The sequence below is a fragment of the Erpetoichthys calabaricus genome, chromosome 2 (assembly GCF_900747795.2).
Source record: "Erpetoichthys calabaricus chromosome 2, fErpCal1.3, whole genome shotgun sequence".
NCBI lineage: Eukaryota > Metazoa > Chordata > Cladistia > Polypteriformes > Polypteridae > Erpetoichthys > Erpetoichthys calabaricus.
Window position 1 is genome coordinate 213,943,374 of NC_041395.2, and position 18,319 is coordinate 213,961,692.

General features: G+C 37.7%; 1 protein-coding gene across 1 annotated transcript in view; it reads left to right on the top strand.

Annotated features, from left to right (window-relative positions):
- The window catches only part of LOC127526835 (otoancorin-like), a 32,775-nt gene that overhangs the window by 10,817 nt on the left and 3,639 nt on the right, over positions 1-18,319 (top strand). Inside the window, exons 4-5 of the mRNA XM_051923804.1 lie at positions 8,900-9,042; positions 18,169-18,305. Of these exons, the coding sequence (XP_051779764.1) occupies positions 8,900-9,042; positions 18,169-18,305 (280 nt within the window). The remainder of the gene's footprint in view (positions 1-8,899; positions 9,043-18,168; positions 18,306-18,319) is intronic.

An 18,319-nucleotide genomic window follows, 5' to 3' on the forward strand; every position in this document is an offset into this window, starting at 1 on the left:
GTTTACGTCAATATGTTCCTCCTGAGTAAACCAACACTAACTATTGGGATTTTTATTGAAATTTCATTATCCAGTACAAGTTTGCCATGTTAAACTTTTTCCAAGTAGAAGGTGTCTTTTATGACTTCATTTTCCATTAAGATGAATCCCTGAGCTCAGCAGGATAACAATTTCTACTCCTTTATTACCTTATTGGATAAAAAAGTCTGTTGGCATACTTTAATCTTTGTCTTCTTTATTTAAAGCAGTAAATAAGCCTCTCTTGGGCACTGCACACAGAGTGTCAAAAGTCTAAAAATGTCCTGTACAATCCTTAGTAATTGTTAATTTCTCGATAATCAAGCTTATCAAATCCAGTTTTCGGGAGTGGGGAGCAGGAGCCAGTCCCAGGAGCATCAGATGCCGTATAAGTACCAACATAGTTTAATACAGTCAGTAATCAGTAATTAGCCTTAAACACTTGCCTTTGAGATGTAGATGGACAACCAGAGTAATAGGACCAAAATGCACACAGATACAAGAAATGACTTTACATAGACAGTGTGAAAGCAGGGACATATGAGCTAGTAGTACTCACCACCATGCCACATAGTTATATTAAATAGCTGTATTTGTATATAAAACAAATGGAATATTTCCAACAATAAGAACAAAAGAAACATGGTTTATTTAAAATAAAGCATAAAATAAAAATTCATAACCCCCCCCTTCAGGCTCATAGGAGCTGGGGCCTCATGTATAACGCCGTGCGTAGTACTCACACTATAATATGGCGTAAGTACAAAAACGGAAATGTGCTTACGCACAAAAAAATCCAGATGCATAAATCTGTGCGAACACCAGATTTCACGCTCTTCTGCTACATAAATTCCGGTCAGCGTGAAAAATAATGCACGTGCACACGCCTGCTGTCCCGCCCCAACTCCTCCCAGAATTACGCTTCTTTGAATATGCAAATCAATATAAATAGCCCTTAAGCTCAGCCTTCTGTGAAAAGACAATGGCAAAAGCAAGAGGGAAAATAGAAGAATTTCAGCAAATACCAAGTGGAGGCAAGGAAAAATGTACTGTTTGTTGGTTTAAACAGTGGTATAAACAACAAAAGGAAGTTGATCGAGTGACATAGCGTGTCAGAGAAACTCGAAAGCTCAAGTTCACAAAGTCGCACAGTACCCGAAATAAAAAAGAAGTTGTCACATATCAAAGCTTCCGTGAAAAGGCGAGTCATAGCTCACCGTTTGAGTGTCATATGAAAGCTTATATGGGTACAGAGAAAAAAAAGCACGAAATGTCAACTTTAATCTCTAAATTTCCACTTTAATCACGTAGTTTATTTTGTCATTAAAGTAGAACATCATAAACTTCATCTTAAATCGTTTAATTTACTAGTTTCTCAATCCCATCGTAACTGAAGTAGCACGTTAAATGCTTTGTTTTGTATTTGATCTTCTATGTGCTCTGTGTGTGAATTACTACATGCTTCCGGGCTTTCTCGTCCTCCAACAGGACACAGAATCCATTACATTCATGATATTACAGCTCTCTGAATAATTAAAATACTGAGATGTATACATGATATAATTTTCATGATGATAGGAGTTAAAACATGTTATTAAACATGGGAACACGGTGGAGCAGTGATTGTTCATGTCTCACGCAAGATGCTTGCTGCGCCATGCGCGACCTTCGATGAAATACTTTATTGTAACAGTACTGTCTCTTTCAAACGTACTAACCTTCAATTCTTGTCCTTACTTTTCTTTCTCCAAATACCCAATCGCCACACAATCAGCTCTGTAATAGACGTTAAGCCATCTGTAAGCTTAGAACGCAGTTTCTTCAAAACTTTTAAGGAACATCGAAATATCTTCGTAGTACGTGTTTAATTATTCTATCCATCTATCCTTCCAGTGTTGCGTCAGCACCAGCAAGAATACAACGCGAGGCAGGAACAATCCATGAATGGAACACCAGCGGCTCACTAGCGCTGCGGCACCGTGTAGTTAAAGTTAAAGTTTTATCCGTATAACATAATAAACAGATTTTGCTGCATTTCATCTTAAAAATGATATCATCATCATATGTAAATACGCACTTTATATAGTGACTCAGGTTGTGCAATATTATAACTGTATTGCAAGTTTACAGTGAGGTAATTATACTTATAAGTATAAATAGTTCTGCAAGGAGCACTTGTCATCCTGCACGCACGATCAAACACGCAAGCTACTGCAGAACTCCGGCTAAGTGATCTTGTTAGGCTTCCAATTTATATCGACTAAAGAAGGGATTTAAAAAAAAATGTGTTGGTTATGGGCTGGATGTGGAATTGGAAGAGGATTTTTTTTCTCATAATGTCACAATCGAAGTGCATTTGTCTGATCTGTCAATCTATCATTGCTATTCCAAAGAAGGAAAATGTGGAAAGGCACTTTCAAACTGTTCATAAAAACTACAAAAATGACTTCCTTCCGAAAAGTGATCTGAGAAAGAGAAGGGAGAGGGAACTAAAATCGCAGTTAATCGGACAGCCGTCATTTTTCACTCGGCTGAATTCAAAAGCAAAGGCAGACACAGTGAAGCATCGTTCCAGGTGAGTCACTCGATCATTAAGCATAAGAAGTCCTTCCAAGATGGAGAGATGATAAAAGAGGCCTTCATTGAGGCAGATGGCTAGGGAGAAATTCCTGTTGAGATTTCAAGACCCCTGGCTGGAGAAAAAGGAGTTTCTCCTTGTCATTAAACATGCAGAATACAAGCAACTTAATAACGATCAATGGCCGCTAGACTTTGCATTTTTTTTCCGATCTGACCAACATGTTGAATGAGCTTAATTTACAGCTGCAAGGAAACGAGAAAACCATGGTCAATATGATTAGCTCAGTTAATTCTTTCAAACGAAAAATGCAACATCTGTATTCAAAGCTGCAGAGCCTTGATTTGGGGAACATCCAAAACCTTGAGTCAGAGCTGGAGACACAATGAAAGGTGTGTGCGCAACTTGACAGCATACGCTACACACAGCAGATTGAAAATTGTCTGTCAGACTTTGACAGACGGTTTCAAGACTCAGCTTTATTTGAGCCAATCGCTACATTTAAGTGCTATCCATTTAGGGAAGATGTTGAGGGTGATTCACCCGCATCAAAAATTGCAACGCTGTTTCACCTAAAACTCCTCTACAGTGGAGGATGAGATTTTGACACTACAGGATGACATTCAGCTGAAGTATGGGGCTCATGGACAGTTTTGGAACTTATTCACAGAGGAAAAGTACCCAAACATGAGGAAATGTGCTGCCTCCTTGACTTCATTATTCGGCTGTACTTATTTATGCGAGTCAGCCTTTTCCCACATGAAGATTATTAAATCCAAATACTGTAGTGACCATAAATGTATTGAATTGTTATTGTGTCATAAGGGTTATTCAGTTATGCAAGGTACGACAACATATATTTTATGTATAAAGTATACTCAGTATATATACAGTATATATATATATATATATTATATATATAGCATTTTTAATGTAGGTAGATCATTTCGACCTGGTCATTATAAAAGTAGCTCGCAAGCCGAAAACAGTGTGGGCACCCCTGCATTAAACTAATAAACAATATGCGGTTAATTTCAGTGTATTTATAAAGCCGCGTGAGAGATGTGGATCTAAAAAAGAAAGGGTAACCACACAGGAACAGCAGCACTGCTTTGACGCTGGTGCCGCCGGTCTGCAAAACCAAGCGGAGAATGTGCGTACGACAGGGTGTGAGCTAACGTGGAAATGTGCGTGGCTTTATGCCAAGTTTAGGTTTTATACATCACGATTTCAACGTTGAAATGTTCTTACGCAACATTTTTGTGCGTACGCACTGTTTATACATGAGGCCCCTGGTGTCTGTCCTAGCAGCATCAAACACAATCGAGCAATCAATACTGATAAAGGGTAAAACTCATAAATCTGCTTCCACAATGGTCAATACAGAATCACCAGTTAAATTAACATACTTGTTTTTGGGATATAGCAGGAAACCCAATATACTTAAAATAGGGAGAACACACAAAGATCATACAGACAGCAACCAGTCAAGGCAATTGAATTCAGGATATTGGCACCATGATGCAGCAATGCTTGCCCTAGTGCCATCCCACCAGACAGGCCGTGTATTTCTTAAGAAGAAAACCAATGCACTGACTGTCAACCCTTTTTTGCTGATTCTCAACCGCTCCATATGACTCTTCAATGTCCATACATTAAGAAATCACTTTCAAGATATTTGGAGTAATGTCCGTCCTCTTAAGAAGAACCTATCATGGTCTCATCCTTTTTTGATATCCAGTAGGAAGTTAATCGCCGTTTTTTCCTTATTATTTCTTCTCAATGTGTTTTATTCCAGCGTTGCTTCTATTTTTAAAATGTAAATCTTCATGTTCTGATCTAGTGAGATTGGTTTTGCCTGTAGTATGAGCAACAGCCACAACATATATATATATATATATATATATATATATATATATATATATATATATATATATATATATATATATATATACTAGGGGGCTCCGCCCCCTGCTCGCCTTGCTCGCCAACCCCTGGCGTTGGGGCATGACAAAGAGTGAGATGTTTGAATGAGATATAGAATAGTGTGGAGGTGTGGATGATGCATACAGAAAGCAAAAAATACAGTGTTTGGCACAGAGTAATGGTTTATTGGAATATTTCTTTGTACACAACATTAGTAGTAAAGATGGTGTCCTGTCCTTGAATGAGTCTTCCTTGGCATGGAGCATTTATAACTTTAACTTTAACGTCAGATGAACGTCGAACACGTGAGAAGGCAACATAAAGTTGTCCATGTCCAAAAACGGGCTCAGAGAGGTAGATGCTAACCTTGTCCATGGTTTGTCCTTGTGATTTGTTGATGGTCATGGCAAATGCAGGTTTAATGTGGAACTGTCGGCGTTTCAATGTAAAAGGTATTCTAGGTCAGAACTCATAAGGTCAATTCTAGGAATGAGAACAGTATTGTTAGCATGTGATCCTGTAAGAACTGTTGCTTGAATAAGATTGTGTGTCATGGTGTTGACGACTAAACGTGTGCCATTGCATAAACCCTGTTTAGTGTTAAGGTTTCTTAATAGCATGATTATTGTTCCGTTTTTAAGGCTAAGATTGTGTTGTGGTAATCTGGTCGGGTTAATAGTGTTCAAATATTCTAAGGTGAAATTCAGATGTTCATTGTCGTCATCAGAGTCAACTTTGTCAGAGCTTAGAAGGAGCCGTGCCTCTCCAGGAAGTAATGAAATGACCTGGTTATTAATGTGATCAACATTAATATTTTTTGGACATAATATAGTGCGTTGTGTTAAAAGGGGTATTTGGTCCAATGAGATTGCTGTTCCAAATATCTCTGTAACTAAGTCGTCGCAGATAAAGGATTGGGGAATTGTAATAATATCTGGGTGAAGTCCATCTGTATTGGTGAGTGTACCATTTCCCAGTTGTAATAGCCAATTGTTATATTCTGGATCTGGACATCGCATGTTTTGTACTAACTGTATTGTTTGAAAGCAATGCCAATTGTCTGCGTATTTTAAGGTGGACTGAACAACAGCTGAGCGCATGGCATGTGGAACAATAGCCAAGCATTGTCTAAAATCACCTCCTAATAAAAGTACTTTTCCTCCAAAGGGAATATTATTATTCATCAACGTTTGTAGAAGTTTATCAATGGTGTTGAGTAAGTGACTGGATGCCATTGTACATTCATCAATAATTAACAGTTTCGCAAGACGGATGTCATATTTGTCCACATATGCAAAAGCAGTATGGGCCATTGCCTTTTGGTGGACTGATATGTACTCCGGTAGATGCAAAAGCAAATTAACTATTGTAGGATCTAATGCAGTTCATAAAGTTTTTACTTTCAGGCACATCGTTAGTTAGAAGCTTCTGTAGATATTCAGGATATGAATGTAAAGGAGGCAGTCTAATCTGACCCTTTTGACAACAACGTGTAAATTCATTATTTGTATTGCCAGTTGTTTCTTCAGGGAAGTTAAGTGAATGACAATGATTGCAAATGACATTCATTAATCTCAATGAATTTTCTTCAATAGTGCACTCATTATTGAACGCGTTGTCAGCCAAGTGGCGCAAGTGTTTAGCAGGTGTCTGGCATTGATGTCCGCGACGGGCAGGTTTTGCTTGTGGCATTTGAGAGGCGCGTTGTTGCATGTCCAGTATTTGGGACGCGCTATTTTGGAGGTGTATTCGATTCGCCTGTGCTGTGCGAAAAGTCCGTTTCAGTCTACGTCGTGCATTGTTTATATCGAGCCTTGTCCGTTTTTGTATGTCGGTCAGTTGAGCTTTCTGTTTTTGGAGCCTTGCTTGCTTGTTTTCTGGCAGTTCATATGCGTGTTGTAGATGTCTGCGTTCATTTATGCTGTCTCTTCGCTCCCGTTTTTGTATGTCTGAGACGCGAGGTCTTTCGGTTTGAACTCGTGCCTGTTTCGATGCAGCACTTTGAGACGCGCGCTGTATGTGTCTACGTTCATTGTGTCTGTCCATTTGGGCACGTCTCTGTAATGGGGTTAGTTGAGCTTTGCGTTTTTGGAGCCGAGACATTTTTTCTCCCGGAGTTTCAGAAGCGCGTTGTATGCGCCGCCGTGTATTTTGTTGTTTCATGCGGGTTCGTGTGTTTGGTCCCGTTATCTGAGCCGAATCGTTTTGTACCCGTGAGCGTGTATTCATGACTTGTTTGTTCCTCAGGGTGCGAAATATGGATAAGTAATAAGGAGGATCGCACTCACTGTTAATATGGAGCCTTTTCTGCAGTTGAACGGTTAATAGTGGTTTATTGTAAGGAGATCCACCTATGCTGCATAGTGTGAAGGTGTTGAGATGACGTATGTTTAATATGGATGGTTCCTTTAGAAATGGGGCTTTGGGTGTGTTTGTGTGCCAGGGGCTTGTTGAATCGTCCTCTTTGTGTGTGTCCCATCCGGTGCTTGTAGGGGGGGTGGGCGCTTGCAGGTGAGCGCGAGCGGATTCTTTTTTTTTGTGTGCTAGTTTCGTGTGCAATGGGTTTCGTGCGGCGCTGTGTGCGTCGCCTGCGTTTGACCCCTTTTTTCTGTGCTGACTCCTTTTTTCTGTGGTCGCGGCGCCTCATTTCTTTGACTCCTTTTTTCTGTGCTCACTCCTTTTTTCTGTGGTCGCGGCCGCCTCTCGCGGCGCCTCATTTCTTGGGGTGCCTGCGCAGTACGTCTTTTTGCGGCTACGGCCCGTGACCCCTTGAACCCTCAGACCAGACGTCAGACACCAGATAAAAGTCCAAATAATAATATTTATTATAATAATAAGTGCACAAAGCACCCTCCTCTCCACAATACTCAATAAATCAATAACCAATAAACAATCCTCCACTCCCAGATGCTTAGCCACCCTGCCTCCCAACTCAGCTCAGTGTCTGGGCTTTCCCACAGTCCTTTTATACCCCCTGACCCAGAGGTGTTCCTGTCCAACAATCCACAAGTCCTTATGACTTCCGGGTCAGGGTAAAACTCCTTTTCCTCAACCCGGAAGCACGTCATTTCTTCTTGTCATGTGATCATGACGCACTTCCGGGTTATAGGGCACGTAAGAGTCCTTCAGCCTCCCTGCAGCGTCCTCTGGTGGGCCCCACGATGTCCAGCAGGGTCGGGAATAAAAACTCCATTGTTCATAATTCCCTGCTGGTCTTCGGGGCACTTCCATGCTAAAGGGAGGGCTCCATCTAGCGGCCTGGGGGTATTGGCCGGGGTAAATGGCCGGCCATCCCTCACAATATATATATACTGTATATATATATATATATATATATATATATATATATATATATATATCTACTGTATATATATATATATATCTACTGTATATATATATATGATTTTTTTTTTTTTAAACAACAAATTGCTAGGATCGCATGCTGTTATGTTGGAGAAACTGAATGAATAAGACTGGCAAGCTTTGTTAGAATGAAATACCTTTCCTTATCAAAATTATTCTAATGTTCCAGTGAATAGAAGAAACTTTCAAACAGTTTCTCTGACACTTAGTTTCTTATTTGCGACAGTCATATATTCAGCCACAAACCAAAGGAAATGGAGCACAGTAATGCATTATGATAACATACTGGAATTATAAAGCCAACTGGAAATCTACGTATACACTATAAAAGATAGACAGCACTTTAATTCCAATTTTTGGCCTGACCGACAGTTGTACACCTTTAAAGCACGCAAGGATTGCCCAACTGCATTGCTCCCATATACATATTTTCATTATAGAAACAAAAGAGCATACAGAAGTAAATATGAGAGGGTGCCATTTGTGTGTTCTTATTATGTGACTTCATAGTAATGTCTTGTTCTTCAAGAAAACAAGGAACAATTTACAGCAGAGCTCTTCAACTCTGGTCCTGGAATGCTCCTATGGCTGCTGGTTTTCATTCTAACCTTTTTCTTAATTAGTGACCAGTTTTTGCTGTTAATTAACTCTTTTACCTTAATTTTAACTGCCTTACTATTCAGGACTCAGATCCTGATTATTTTTTCTCTTTTCCTCAATTAAGAAACTGGTTGAGTTTAAGGCTCTGATTTATCTGGTCATCTGTTGGTCATCACTTCACATTTTATTTCTGTTTGGGTGTCCATTTAAGGAAAAAACAAAGCAATTCAGAGGACTGAATCTTAAAAAACAAGTAAATTAAAATGCAGGGAAAAGAAATTAATTATCCACAAAAACTGGTCACCAATTAAGAAAAGACTTGAAAGAAAACTTGATCATTAGAAACATCCAAAACTGGAAACAACCACTCAGTGAATTTCCTTTCTAATACAATGCATTAACTTTCATTTTCAGAGAGCAGTCCTTGTACAAAGATTACTAAATCAGACGGGTTTAACAGTTTCTACCATGGGAACAGTGGAGTTATCTGGACTTGGAAATTTCATCTGTGGGATGACAGCAGAACAGATTGCTCAGATGAACACCACTTCCTTCAGGTAATTTAAAAAGGTTCTGTCATCGCTTTTAAGTAAATGCAACTTTTTAAGTCAACTGGCGCCATGTCCAGCATTTGTTCCTGCCTTGCACCCTATGCTAGGTGGGATAGGCCTCATCAACCCCTGCAACTCTGGTCAGGTTTAAATGGGTTAGAAAAAGACATGAAATAACCTAATTATCTGTTGCCTTAGTAGAGAAATAAATTGTTTTTCTTCTAGATGATTATAATATTAAGCACTCCTTTGGGTACCTCAGTATGTAGTCGAAAATATTAAAATCTGAGCACAATAAGTGGAATAACAGTTCTCTTTTTTCACTGCTCTTTGTAGCATCTCAAACAGACAATTACACTAGACAAATTTAACAACTGCATAAATAGGCTTTGCTCTCCTCTCTTAGTGAAGTAGGTGATCTCCCGACAGAACTCAGTACTTCTGCTACTACAATCTCACTGTACCCTTTAGCTGTAGCTAGTGAGATATGAGCCATACCTACACAATTTCTACAATAAGAAATTAACTTGCATGTTTGTTCAGGCACTTGCAGCATCATTTTATGAACATATTACTTGATGTCACAAAGGGAAAATTAGCTAATAGGAAATATAAAATAACTGATAAACTATCTTGGTATATCAGATGTGTGAAGGCACTTTCATATCATTATCATTATTAAAAAAGACTTTGCAGAAAAATGTTTGTCAATGACAGCTGCAAAACAGATGCACAGCTAATGAGATATGGCTTATCCTCTGTTGATAACCTTATTCAGGTATTTTTTACTACTTTTATAGATTTAAGGGATCATTATTGTTACATTACAGTGTACAGTGCAATTCTTGCTTGCGTGTGATCAACATGCAAAATGTCACTGCTCTCTGGTGCCTTGATTAGTGAGTATAACACATTTATCTCAAGACTTCTGTCTTTCTTAGCTGAAAAACCTCAGAACACAGTTTACAACAATATCTGGTCATTAGGAGAAAATTAAGTTGCCTTTGATTGCTAATGATGCTTAGCTGCATTTACAAATACACAAACACGCTTACTCTTCATATTTATTTCGTAGTGTAGCTGCATGCTCATTAGAACAGACTGCGCTATCATAATGAAGCACTTTTACAGAGTGTCTGATGACCATTGAAAAGTATAGACCGCAAAACCATGATGAGGGTAATATTCATGGTAACTAAAAAAAAATAAAGAATTTTTAAAATCACAGGCTATGTGATATACATAATAGCTGTGACTCACACCATTTGAAAACACAGCTTGGATATAAAACACAAGTTATTGGTGTGTATAGAAGAAAGGTCATCACCAGTCAGTTACACTTGAAACAGCAAGACACCAAGTTGTAAGTACTAAAAAATCAATGGATTATAAGGGACAGAATGCCACAATCATGAGGATTAGGTTGTCCGTATACTCTATAAGAAGAGGGTCCCTATACTATGAGACAAGAGAAAAATGAAGAGCTCTGCACCTCCAAGATGAAACTCTGTTTAATTGAAGGAAAAGCAAAAAATTAGTGATGAGATCAAAACTCAAATGAGTGAAAGGCCTCGGCCACTTGGCACACAATATCAAGCTCATGTAATTTACAGAATAGGAGCTCTGTCTTCTGGTGGTTAGTTAGTAGTGTTGAGCAAAATACTCTAAAAACTATTTAAATACTGAATATACAGTCCTTATTGTATTCTGATTGAAAAGTCAAAATATGTAAATGATTCTGAATACTTTATGAATACTTTACAAATACTTTCAGGAAGTGATATATTTCTTACTTCTTAAAAAAGGTATAACAAGGTAAACATATTTAAATTAAATTATGACCTGAAAATGCACTTCAGTCTCACATAGGAACTGAGCTTTACTGTTTATCATTGACAAGGGAAACCAACCTTTTTGAGAAAACATTTATTATTAAATGTTGAAAGTCTGAAAAAAAAGACCTTAGCTCAGAGTGTGTTTTAGCCATTTTACAATCTTGAATTGTTCTTTTAAGGAATACGCTTAACAAAAAAAATTACCACAAAGTCAGGTTGTGCATGTTTCACATGGAATATATATATATTTTTTTAAATTTTATTGATTTTATTGTAATCATTCCATACAAATAGATCAATTTTTACAAAAAAATAGGATTGAAAACAAATCAACCCCCACCCCTGAGAAAGAGAGCACGGCCAACAGAATAAAACTTAAAAATAGTAAAAATAAATAAATTGATGAGTTTAATAGGCGGATACAGATAAATGGAGAAGAAAAAGAAATGGGGAGAGAATCTATTTCCTCAGTGCTTTAAGAGCTTATTCTAAAATATTATTGATTAGATCCTGCCAGGTTTTGAAAAAGTCCTGTACAGATCCTCTAAGTGAGAATTAGATTTTTTCCAATTTCAAATAATATAAAACATCAGTTACCCACTGACTTAAAAGAGGAGAGTTAGGATTCTTCCAGTTGAGCAAGATACTGTAAGTCTACGTTGCCAATAGTGTAGTGAAGGCAATCACAGTTTGTTTGTCCTTCTCCACTTTAAGCCCATCTGGAAGAACACCAAACAGAGCTGTTAATGGGTTAGGAGGGATTGTGACACCAAGGCTGTCTGAAAGGCATTTACAGTAAATATTTTTGTCCAGAATGATGTTAATTTGGTGCAGGCCCAAAACATGTGACCCAGTGAGGCTGGAACTTGATTGCAGCATTCATAGGTTGGATCTTGCCCTGGAAACATTTTGGACAATTTCAAGCGAGACAGATGTGCTCGATGTATAATTTTGAGTTGAATAATTGTATGCTTTGTGCATATGGAGCTCGAATGAATTCTCTGCATTGCTACCTTCCACTCCTTTTCTGATATGTTGAGTGAGAGATCCTTTTCCCATTGTTCTCTTGGATCTTTGAAAGGGAGGGACTGTAAAATATTTTTATATACTGTATTGCAGAATTGCTGTCTGAATTCTCGAGACTGAGCAATATTTTTTCCAGCATAGAGGAAGGTGAGAGATGGGGAAAATCGGACAGGTTCTGTTTGACAAAGTTTCTAATGTAAAGGTAGTGAAAGAAATGTGTTGCTGGAAAATTAAATTTGGAATATAATTGTTCATAGGATGCAAAGATGTTGTCTATATAAAGATCTCTAAGCAATTTAATCCCAAATGTATTCCAGATATTAAAAACTGCATATGTTTGTGAGGGTTGAAAAAGGTGGTTCTCATGCAGAGGTGCCACAGATAAAAGATTCTCCATCTTAAAATGCTTTCTACATTGGTTCCATATTCTGAGTGAGTGAAGCACAATTGGGTTATTAGTATATTGGCGATAACTTGCATTTATTGGGGCACAAAGCAGGGAATATAGAGAAGTACTGCAGGATTTTATTTCTATTGCGGACCAAGCCTGTGTATGTTCATCTATTTGTGTCCAGGTTTTTATAGCTTGTATATTTACTGCCCAGTAATAAAACTGAAAGTTAGGTAGAGCCATGCTACCTTCTGTCTTAGGTCTTTGTAGGGTCATTCTTTGGATACGTGAATGTTTTAGGTTCCAAATAAATGAGGTTATGGTTGAATCTAATTGCTTAAAGAATGATTTATTGATGTATATTGGAATGTTTTGAAATAAAAAGAGAAGCTTAGGAAGGATATTCATCTTAACAATGTTAATTCTTCCAGCTAGAGTGAGATAGAGGGTTGACCATCTATGCAAGTCTTGCTTAATTTTTTTCCATACAGACAGCGAAATTTTGTTGATAAAGAGCTTTATGTTTACTTGTGATATTTACCCCTAGGTATTTAAACTAATCTGCAATAATAAAAGGGAAGGTGTCCAATCTAATATTGTATGCTTGAGAATCCACTGGAAAGAGCACACTTTTATTCAAATTAATTCTGAGAGGAGAGATCTTTTGAAATTCTGTAAGTGCTGTTAAGACTGCAGGCACAGTATTTTGTGGGTCTGATATATACAAAACCGTATCATCTGCATATAGAGAAATTTTCTGTTCCAGTTCTTCTCTGATAATCCCCCTTATCTGATGAGCATTTCGACGGTGAACTGCCAGAGGTTCAATGGCGATTGCAAATAGCAGTGGTGACAAGGGGCATCCTTATCTGGTACCACGTTCTAGTTTAAAATAGTCTGAGCAAATGTTGTTAATACAAACTGAAGCTTCTGGATTGGTATACAGTAGTTTGATCCATGCACAAATATTCGGGCCAAACCCAAATTTCTCTAATGTAGTGAAAAGGTAGTTCCATTCAATCATATCAAATGCTTTTTCTGCATCCAACAATAATAATATCTCCGGGGGTGTTTGACTTTGCAGGTGAATATATTACATTAAACAGGCGTCAGAGATTGGAAGCTAACTGTTGGCCTTTAATAAATCCAGTTTGATCTTGTGATATTACCGAAGGTAGCACTTTCTCCATCCTTCTAACTAGGACTTTGGAGAGTATCTTAACATCATTATTCAGAAGTGAAATTGGTCTGTATGATGCACATTGTAATAAGTCCTTGTTTTTGTTTGGGAAAGACGGTGATTAATGCTTGGCGAAAAGTTTGAGGTAGAATTTGATTGTCTCTAGCTTCTGTAAATGTTGCTAATAAGAGGGGAGCTAGCTGAGTGGAGAATTTCTTATAAAATTTGACAGGGTAGCCATCAGGGCCTGCTGCTTTCCCGCTCTGAAGTGACTTTATAGCATCTAGTAATTCTGATAGTGCCAGAGGTTTATCCAGTTCCTTTGCAATAAAAGTATCTATTTGTGGTATTTGTAACGTATCCAGAAATGCATTAGATTGTGTGTTGTCTTCTTTGAACTCAGTAGAATATAAGGATTTATAGTAGTCTCTAAATGTGTGCATTATATTTTTATGATCAATGATTTTATCTCCGTTCATGTTGGTGATTGCTGGGATTGTATTGCGAACTTCTTGCTTGTTGATTTGTTGAGCTAAGAGCTTATTGGCTTTCTCTCCGTGTTCATAGTAATGATGTCTTGATTTAAAAATGTTGTTCAGTTTCTTTGGTTGTTAAGAGGTTGAGCACTGAATGCAAAGCCTGTCTTTTCCTATGAAGAGCCTCACTTGGACATCTGGCATGTTCTTGATCTATTCTAGTAATTTCGCTGGTTAACTCTGATACCTTCTTGGTTTCTAATTTATTTCTATGGGAAAGATATGAAATAATCTGTCCTCTTAAGAAGGCCTTTAGAGTTTCCCAGTGTATTCCTGGAGAGACCTCTGAGGATGTATTTGTCTCTAGGAAGAAACTGATTTGTTTTGATATAAATTCTGTACAGTTCTCATCTGCTAATAGAAGTGGGTTAAGACGCCATCTGTGAGATGAGTATGTGGGGCATAATGATTTCAGCTCCAAGATCAGTGGGGCATGGTCAGAAATAACAATAGCAAGAAATAACAATAACTTGCAAGATTTAATCGTAGGCAAGAAATTATTATCTATAAGTAAATAATCAATTCTTGAGTAGCAATGATGCACTGGTGAGTAGAAGGAATATGTTCTTGAGTTTGGGTTTAGAAACCTCCAGGGGTCTTTGCAGTGTTAGATGTCATCCCCCTGTGACAGGAGACCTATCTAAGAGTGGATTTAAAACACAATTAAAGTCCCCATCCATTATAATTTTATGAGTGTTCACATTGGGAATAGATGCAAATACATTTTGCATGAATTCCCTATCATCGACATTGGGTGCATAAACATTTATCAAAATCAATTTACAGTTAAATAAGTTGCCCATGACAATCACATATCTCCCTTCAGGATCAGATACTACATCTGATGCTACAAATGAGACTGTTCTATGTATAAGAATTCCCGCACCTCTAGTGTTCTTTGTAAAGCTGGAATGGAACATTTGACCAGTTCAGTCTTTTTGTAGCCGGAACTGATCTTTGCTTAATAAGTGGGTCTCCTGTAAAAATACTGTTTTAGCATTTAGACCTGTTAGATGAGAGAATACTTTCTTTCTCTTTAATTCATGATTCAGGCCTTTAACATTCCAGCTCACAAAGTTAACTGTCCCATCATGGAGACATTGATTCTGAATTTTTATGTCATTTTGTAGTCTTAACTGGAAATGAGACAGTTTTAACCTTAATTTCCAATTTTCTCACTAGTTATTGCCATGTAGCCTATTGTTGCATTGGAAGTTATAATTATAAGGATTAAAAGGATAGATTAGATATAGCTTGCTCTCTTTCTCTCCCCCCCTTATCCCCCACCCCCCTCCCCCCCATTTTTCCTCCCAACGTGAGGCTGGACCCCACTTCACAAAGTCCCAGTCCTCTGACATACCCATAGACAGAGCTCGTCCAAAACAAAACAAGCCCCCCAGCAGCGGCATTTGAGGATTAAAAAGTAGAGATATCTATTGCTGATAAAGTCTAAATACTATAAGCATAAAATGGAATCTTCAACAGTCTTGAAATATTAAGACAGTAAACCCAGGGAATGGTGTTAAAAAGTGGCCCTGGATAAGCATAGTAAACCCTAATGCAATAATAACAATAACAATAAACCAAGGGTATAATGTTAAACACTCTCCTTTGGAATAGTTAAAAAAAAAAAAACTCTTCCACACATACGTGTGTAATTGTAATTAAAACATAAACAAAAAGTGGCCAAAAAGAAAAAGAATGTATAATTATAGTACCCGTATCATTGCAAGCAGATCAGACAGCAAGTAATATCTTCTTGCCATACCATGACAGGATGCGACTAACTATCGTATTTCAAAAAAGCATCAGGATCAGCTTTCTTAATTCCTTTTCTGCTTCTTCTGTGGAGGAGAAGATGTGATATTTGTCTTGAATATCCACTTTCAGTTTGGAAGGAAACAAGAGGCTGTATCTGATATCGGCTTTCCGTAACCGCTGTTTAATGTTGTAAAAAGCTGCACGTTTAGCAGCTGTTGAGGGTGAGAAATCAGGGAAAATACGAATGTGGTTATTTTCAAATATAATCTCTTGCTTGTGTCTGAGAAGTGCCATCACATTAAGCTTAAATTGTAATCTCTCGAAGTGGACAATTAAAGTCCTAGGTTTAGAGGTATTTGATCCACGCATGCGATAAGCTGCCGGTATCTCTGTATCTGATTTAAAGTCCTCTCCAATTATTTTTGAGAATAGTTCAGCTACGAGTTTCACTGGGTTTGGACTTTCACGATTCCCAGGTAGACCTTTGATTCTAATATTATTGCACTTGGGCCTGATGCCTGTCTAGACTTGGGTGTAGTTTTAGGTTTCTTTTCCGTTTCATTCTGACCCCCTTTCTTGTTACTCATGTTTATATACTGTAGTAGAAACTCCTTTGGTTAGGTAAATACAGGATACCTCGGGATAACAAGAAATAAGAGAAAAAATAAAGCCGCTGAAACAGAGCTCCACTTTAGATGTCCATCTCCCGTAATGGACGAGATGTGGAATACTTACACATAACTTACCTGTCAACTAAATAATTCACTAAAATATAAGTATTTGCATATAACCTATGCACATCATCTTGTATACTGTAGCGAGATGCCATTTTTCGAAATATGTAAAATTTTTATTTTCACATCGAAAGATTGCACTTTACATTTCCCCTTAGCTTTGAGGAATTGCTTTTACCACTTAAAAAAACGCTTAATTGGTTTTTAGGACCCATTTTTCCACAGAAATAACGGGTGCACATGCAACCTCTGTTTTACATGGATCCTTCAATTGCTGGCATCTGCCAAAATAAGAGGCAACCACACGTGCATGTAAACTCCAGCACGCTCCACATTGTGGAACTTTGTCAAACAAAGTAAACCACAGATCCCATTTAACTTTATTGTCCATTTCAAGCTGCAATTAGGCTCAAGAGACTAAAAAGAAAATAGAATAGGCAGAATCAGCAGTGTGTTGCAAACCATTTCACATTTTTTTCTTCATCTATAGCGCTGCTGCTAAAATAATCAAATAATTATTTAACCGTTGCTTGTTAAAGTACAAACAAATATAGGTTAAATCCAGAAAAGAAGCATAAGGTCAAATTATGTGGAGAATGAAGAGACTTCTGTGCACTTAAAGGTTTAAAACAATGAGCATGTTTCTGCAGTACCTAGAGGTGTAAAAAACACATATAAGTAATTTCTGAAATTACTGAAATGCTGGGTACGTCAACTATTTCAAGTTCTCTTAAAAAGCAGAGGTTAGCCTTAAAACAGACTAGATCAAAAGAAAGCTGTAAGCCCTGGGTTGTATTTAAAAATCTTCACCAGAGGGCAGGTACAAGTGTACTAACTGCCAACCTCCTGCCATTCATTCAGATGGCACGATATCAATTGGATAAATCCAACAGTTTCTCATTTTATGTTTACCACCTTCTTGGATAGAAATGTTTTATGGAAAATGAGTCACAGAAAGTACTAAATCAGCAGAGTAGGAAGAACATAAATTCAGAGGTGGGCAAAGGTTAGACTTGTTTGTTTGGCATACCACCCTCTATTATTATTTACTTTTTTGTGAGTTTTTTATATTAACAATATAGGCATCTATTTAGTAGTTTTTCTACTTAAGGAATTAATTTTTGCCTTCGTTTTTTTCCAGAAGGCGCCAGAGAAAAGCTTGTATTTTCTGCTGTTGTTTCGTTACACCACTTTGCTCTAAAATGGACACCACTTTGTTCTAAAATATCCAGAAGAGTAGTATCTGAGATTTAGGTAAAACATAGTGTGAGTTAGTGATTATTTAGTGTTTTCTTCTTTGGTTCAATGAATTACACTTCTGGCTTTATGACTGATTCTACATTAGCAATTTGGCATTGATGAAGCCTAATCTTCATTCTTGGTTACCAATAATATGCCTGTTTTTTTTATTTTATCCACCTCCTGGTCCTCTGTCATGAATTATGTTATCTCCTTAAGAGTCAGAGCACACTCTTTAGAAATAAGATGAAACTTAATTCATCAAGAAAAGTTGTCTGATCACAAAAACAATGAACCTGCTTACTCCTCTGTCCACAAATTAAAACTCTAATCCAGATTAGGATTTAATTTGAGGCCTGTTATCTCTGCCTAGTCACGTGACACTCCTAACTGTAATTTGTTAATTCTCACTTTGACTTCTCTCCTCCAGAATGGCAGTGGGAGTGTTGTCTACAGTTAACTGCTCATTAACTGTCATGGAAGAACTGATGAAAAAGGCTGTGAGTGCCTTTGGACCAATCAGCACATGGACGCCAGCTTGGGTCAATGAAATTGGCAATATCATTGGTCAGTAACAGACT